This window comes from Bicyclus anynana, chromosome 14, assembly GCF_947172395.1.
Source record: "Bicyclus anynana chromosome 14, ilBicAnyn1.1, whole genome shotgun sequence".
NCBI lineage: Eukaryota > Metazoa > Arthropoda > Insecta > Lepidoptera > Nymphalidae > Bicyclus > Bicyclus anynana.
The window spans coordinates 574,819-581,482 of NC_069096.1; the positions used below are offsets into that span (position 1 = coordinate 574,819).

A 6,664-nucleotide genomic window follows, 5' to 3' on the forward strand; every position below is an offset into this window, starting at 1 on the left:
TAATATTAAAAAGAGGTAAAGTCTGTGGTATTGTAGGGGTAATATCTGAATTAACTGAACCAATTTTGAAAATTCTTTTACCACAAGGAAGCCACATTATTTGTGAGTGTCATAGGCTATATCTTATCCCCATATTATCACGGGAACTACGCAAATGAAACCGCGGGGCATAAGCTAGTTAGCTAATAAATATAAAGTAGATGTGCACTTCATAAATAAAAAAGACACTTCCCTGAGGGCTCATTACATATTTATATTGGAGAGCCTACCCTAGCTTAAAACCATGTGCACATATACAGGAGAAGAGTAAAATGTACACAAAAATACACCTTTTATGCAGTTTCAAGGTTTTAAGGGCTATCTGTGAAATCTTAATCATTTTTTGTTTAATTAAAATCAGTCTTTGGTAGAAGGTCAAAGTTATAAATTTAAGTCAAAGTTATAAATTTAAGTTTAAGTTAGGTTAATACTGTGACCAACACTAAAAAGGCGAAAGTTTGGTAGTTTGTATGTGTGTTGAAAACTCCTTCATTCTGTGAAGGAGTTTACAACACACTCACACACTACACAGCTACTGAACTGATTTGGCTAAATTTAGTGTAGAGATAACAAAAATGGATGGTTCATGCAGGATTTGTAAGTAACAGGTTGATACAATATATGTTGTTACCTGACATATTTTGAGTAAGGTATCATGTAGAGAGCCAGTTTCACCATGTTCCAGTTTTTGCAGCCTCCATAGTTCATGATATTCAGCGCAGTAGCTACGTGTGAGTGGCAGTTGTCATAGAATATGATATGCTGGAAAACAATAACATTCTCTGTGGTACTGGTTACAACACAGTACAATTTCAAATAATAGTAAATCTATAAGTTCCCAGTAGTTGAATCTGTATACTAATTACACTCATAATAACAATAGCCCTAAGTAAATAATCAACAACCTGGCCAAATATGGAAAAGGTCCAGACAAGAAGTTCTAGGTAAAATAACCCAACTCAGTTTAAACCCAACCATCAAATCAACTATTGTCATACTCCCTCTTAGGACAAGATTTTTGACTGTTTTATAGGAGACTTGGTAAATTATACCAATATTATAAATGAGAAAGTAAGTCTGTCTTTTATCTTTTCACGGCTAAACAGCTGAACTGATCAAGATGAATTTTGGAATAAATGGTAAATGGGACCTTGGAGCAAAACATAGGGTACTTTATGACCCTAAAATAAAAATAGAATGGGGTGAAATAGGAGTTGAAAGTTTCATGGAAAGTCCTTCATTATCAGAGTTACAGTTTTGAAAATTTTTTCATAAATCTTAAAAAAAAAAACGAAATATAATGTAATTCAAGAATTTATAAAATTCAACCCCTAAAGTGGTGATATAGGGGTTGAAAGTTAACAATAATTTCTAATTGGACGAAGTTGCGGGCTTCTGCTAGTGTTTAAATTAAAGGCTTGTATTCCTTTTTCAGTCAAAAAAAAAAGGTAAAACAGCTAAGAACCTCAATTAGATCCAGTTGGGTTTAGTAACTAATTCAAGCACAAGTGCTTTTAACAGAAATATAGGCCTAGATTAAAATCTTATATTTTTCAAATTTCACAGCTTGTTAGAGTCTAAGTAGAGCCTAGTCTTACCATTCTTTTCTTATATATATCTGATGCCTCTGAGACAGCAGTGTCCCACCCGGCCTGGCCATTCACAGCTTTGTGTGGTGACAGCTGCCAATATTTTGTGGGGTTGCCAAATGCCATCAAATCTTCAGACACAAAGTAGGGGCCTGCAAAGTCTCTTATCACACCATTTGACATGCATATACCCATGTGACCCAGGAATGGGAAGATCCATCTGTAATTTTATAAACAATCTGCCTTAAAATTATGTATTGAATGTTTATCTGAACAATGTGTATTACAAAAAATAAAACCAAACTGGTTCAGTTATTTTTGAGAAAATTACACCCCTATGTGTGTGTTAACCACACACATAAGGCCAGACATACACAAACAGCTTAAAGCAGTCGGGATCAACTGACTGAAGGTGCAACTGCATAGTGAATTACAGATTTCAATGTACATACATACACAATACTCTTGAGCTGTTGCAGTGGCTTTGAGCTGTTATCAATGGCAGTTTCTGCTTCTGCCTCTATGACAGTGGTATGTGCGGTGGATTTACAAGACTGAGGTCCTGGGTTTGTTTCTATCCCTGGCTAAGGATAGGGTGAGTGCATATGCTGTTAATAACAAGTTAGCCCTCTTCTATCTTAGATTGCATCATCACTTATCATCAGGTGAGATTTAAGTCAAGGGCTAATTTGCAGAGAATGAGAAAAAAGTTTCAAGCTGTTGGCTCTGACTGCAAAGAGCGGTTAACATATGTTGATCAATGGGTAACTGCTCGATATAATAAACTTGTATTTTAAGTTTATATCAATATGGTCCTCGATAAGTTAACCAGTACTCTTTTAATAATTAACCGCTAGCCTTGGCTCAATTATTCAGTTCAAAATATACTATATATGCAAATATGCAAATGTTTTGCTGTTAAAATTTACTTCTATTCTAGCAAAAGCGACAAAGTATACTTGCGTTAAAACTGGTATTGGTGTCCATACTATGCAGTACGGATAGCGGGCTCGAGCGTGGTCTATCGGGTCCATCAGACCAGCCTGTTCACGGTCACCACGGTCACTCAAGTCTATAGGGCTCCCGGGACTTTGATCACTGTTCATTGTTATAAAAAAATGTCACACGCTCGCGTTTTCCATAATATCCAAACTTCGTTGCATCCAATAACGATTTGTGATAATAGATACTCAAAGAGTAAATTAATATAAGATACTTTAATTAATTGAACCCGCGCTAAACTGAAGCTTTTTATTTTAATTTTTAGTAGGCAATCGTGATTCGACTAGAGATGAGTCCCTCACTCATGAGGCGCCTCGTTTGAGGTACTCGTGATTGCAAAATGAAAGAGTTCCTCAAATTTCAACATTGAACCACCTCACTTCACTCTTCAGTCCTCACTTGAAAATTGACATTGACAAATTGAGTATTGACTTAATACGCGATGTATAGACGCGAGTACGAGTGAGTATTGAGTCGAGCGATTGAATGCACTAAGTGAGCGAGTGACAGTGAATCGCCATTGTTCATATTTCTATTTATCTTATGAACAACCACCTGCTTATTTATTGCGTAGTACATTAGAGATGGGTAACTATAAAAATACGTGCACCTCCAAGATCAACATAGGTAAACTAATATTATTATTATTACTCAAAATCAAAACAAAATATAGAAAAAATATTGTATAAATACTATGAACTCTAAACTTTAACTATGATATTGAATTATGAACCCTAAAAACATGAGTATTAGATTTGTAATCTAGTGTCATTGATTCGTATTTCGTTTATTTTTGCAGTCAAAAAATAATAACTGAAAGAAAAGATGTGTGGGAGAGAGACGAAAAAATCCTTATCGCAAGTTATAGGAATTGACGCCCGCGTCCGCCCCTCGCCTCGCCTCCGACATTCCACTGAATATCGGCCATCGGCGAGTTCGGCGCGTCGCGATGCATTGCGTACGACTCCTCGCCTCAAATGAGGGGTCCTCACGAGGTCCTCGCGAGCACCTCACCTCGTCCTCCCTCAACCTCATGTAAAAATAATGAGTTACCCATCTCTAGATTCGACCTTGTTTGACGTTTCAGAAAACAATATACTTACTTTTTTTTTTTTTTTTAAATTTAATTTTACGGCCTTGGATACAAGTCCTTATAGGCCCTGCTTTAAATATTACAATTTTTCTTAAAAATAATACAAAGCACTTAAAATTATCATCGTCGTCGTCTAATATATACTTACTCTACTCTTTGCAACATAGAGTAGTATATTACATGAAAACAACCACAGATTAATAGATAGTAGATACTGGTAGATACTACTTAACAACATATTTTTTTCCACTTCCACAGAAACAGAAACTATTTTTACGTACCTACTTTGACATTATAGATCTATAATGTCAAACCAAAGAACTGATAGTTAGAGGGAAAAAGAAAAAAAATACTGACCAAATTGAGAACCTCCTCCTTTTAGAAGTCGAATAATGAAATAAGGTCACGTGATCTGAAGAAAAAATTTCCTAAAAATGGCGCCGTAACCACCCACTTTTAATACCTATATACCTTATACTCACAGATTAAAGAATAATAGGCAGATAGTGTCGTAGCCGTGTCAAATACAAAATTCTAAAAACGAATAATTTCTCGAGACAGTACGACACGAAGCGTCGCATCTGTAATTTTTAATATTATTCAAGAAAAATAGCGTCTTATGTTTTTAAATATTTTAAAAACTGAAGAATAATATGGAGTATTTTTTATTGGTAGGTAATTATTTATTATTATACACCGTGCTACCGGCCGCGTCTATAATCCGCCGCGACATGTATGTATCCATTACGAGAAACTCTATAGTAATATTAAAAATAAGCTGAAGCACATTCACACGCTATCGAAAAAAAAAATTAAAATTGATGAAAAAACTTCAGAACATCCTGTTTCATTCTGTTTGGAAAGAAGAAGTTAATGAACTTAACCTAGTTTCAGAAATTTTGTTGTTTAATACCTACTATTTTTGATACACCTAGTCGGCGGCAGTGTCTTTACTAGGGCTGTTAATAAAATATCGATATATCAAAATATCGACATTACCACTTAATAGCGATAAGTATTCATTACTAATATTTTTATGGACGATATATCGTTAGTTCGATATTGAAACGTAGATATCGATACTAGATATTTTTAACAAGTTTTAATTTTTTATATCCCTCGCAAATTATTTAAACTAAAACATTATCAAACATAATCTACTTTACTTTATTTATACTTTATTACGTTTTTCATATTTTAGTTTATTTAATTGAATTTTATCGAAAATGTCACTGAAATAAGTAAAACGTAATGTATTCAGATAGTATACACTACTTTACCCTCAGACAAAACTTTAAACATGTTTAATCGTATTAATTTACGTGTCAATTTATTGACATAAAAAAATAGTGAAATTTAATAAATACTTAATTGTTAAAAGTTTTCATTTAGCCGAAAAATTTATTTTGAAATTATCGATATATCGAGAATCCGATATTTTAAAAAATAGCAAGCCCTAGTCTTTTGTGGTTTCCTTTTTGATAACGCCGCTCGCCGCCTAACCCGTAACTATTGTCGGCAATGTCCGAAAATAGGTACAGGTAAGAAATGTATCTTTCGATCGTTTCTTATAACGCAAGGTGATTGGTTGGGTCTTAATAATTCGATCATTCGGGTCACGGGTCTTTCGTGTTTTGTGTATCATTACGACTAGACTTAAAGTATGTAGTTACTTGAGTCTAAAACTGAACATCCGTAGGACATGAATCGGAACCCTTTTTTTATTCGTTACAAGTTAGCTATTGACTACTATTTCACCTGACGGTAGTGTAGTAAGTGATTATGCAATCTGAAATGGAAATCTGAAATGATAACTTATTAGGGGGAGTATTTGAATCCACGGCTTGGCGGTACGTCTTTGTCGGTAGGGTGGTAACGAGCCACGATCGAAGTCTCCCATCAGCCAGGCCTGGACCAAAACCCCAATTCCGAACTGATCGGATTTTAGGTTGCTGTAGAGTGATGTTGTACGACTGACCGACGAGTATTCGATCCAGATAATTGTTACAAGTCCAATTCAGTGTGGTGAACAAAAATCGTTCGCAGATTATTTGAGGCGCTGACGGCCGCGTCACTCGCTCACGCACAAGTACTGATCGGGTATCAGAGATTCGATCAATCGCGATCGACACAGGTCTAGTACGGGTTAACACCCGTAAATAAAATAAAATTTAATTTAAAGAAATAGGTTAAAGTGAATGACCTCAAAGCTCAAAGGGACCGACGGGCTGCCGACGTGACTGCGGCGAGGAGGTAGGTAGATGTTTGAAAATACAGGATGTGTTAAAATAATCGATTTTTGAAAGTTTATTACAATTGTAACTTCTTGAATTGTACTTTGTTTTTTTTTTTAATAACACTGATGGATAATAGACATTGGGTACATTATGTGGGATTTTGGTTTAAGACGAATAATGTAGCGCGGTGTATTAATTTACGTAAATGTTATTAGTGTTCAATTTTATAATACACACTAGCTGACGCCGCGCGGTTTCACTCGCGTGGTTCCCGTTCCCGTAGAAATACAGGGATAAAATATAGCCTATAGCCTTCCTCGATAAATGGGCTATCTAACACTGAAAGAATTTTTCTAATCGGTCCAGTAGTTCCTGAGATTAGCGCGTTCAATCAAACAAACAAACAAACTTTTCAGCTTTATAATATTAGTATAGATTTTGAAAACAGTTTGTATACGCGGATGTCGAGGAGACGCGTGACGTTTGTTTTTTTTTAAGGGTTTTTAGACTCATTCTGGATCATTTTTATTCTGCGTAATACCTATCTACCAGCAGATATATTGAGGTTTGCACTTTCTAAAACTAGAAACACAAGAAACACCATAAAGACGACCTGATTTCCAGAACAATATCAAATAAAATAATTCTTCAAAAACAATCAGAAGGACATAAAGAATGAGACAAACGTATTTTTACTCGTAAGG

General features: G+C 35.2%; 1 protein-coding gene across 1 annotated transcript; it reads right to left on the reverse strand.

Moving 5' to 3' along the window:
- Positions 1 to 670: 670 nt before the first annotated feature.
- On the reverse strand, positions 671 to 3,706 carry LOC112046457 (transmembrane protein 222; the record flags this gene model as incomplete). The annotated part of the gene is given in 3 exon segments (XM_052885520.1): positions 671 to 801; positions 1,638 to 1,848; positions 2,592 to 3,706. Coding segments are annotated over 3 exon segments (485 nt in total), but the record flags the coding sequence as incomplete, so codon positions are not given.
- Between the last annotated feature and the right edge of the window lie 2,958 nt (positions 3,707 to 6,664).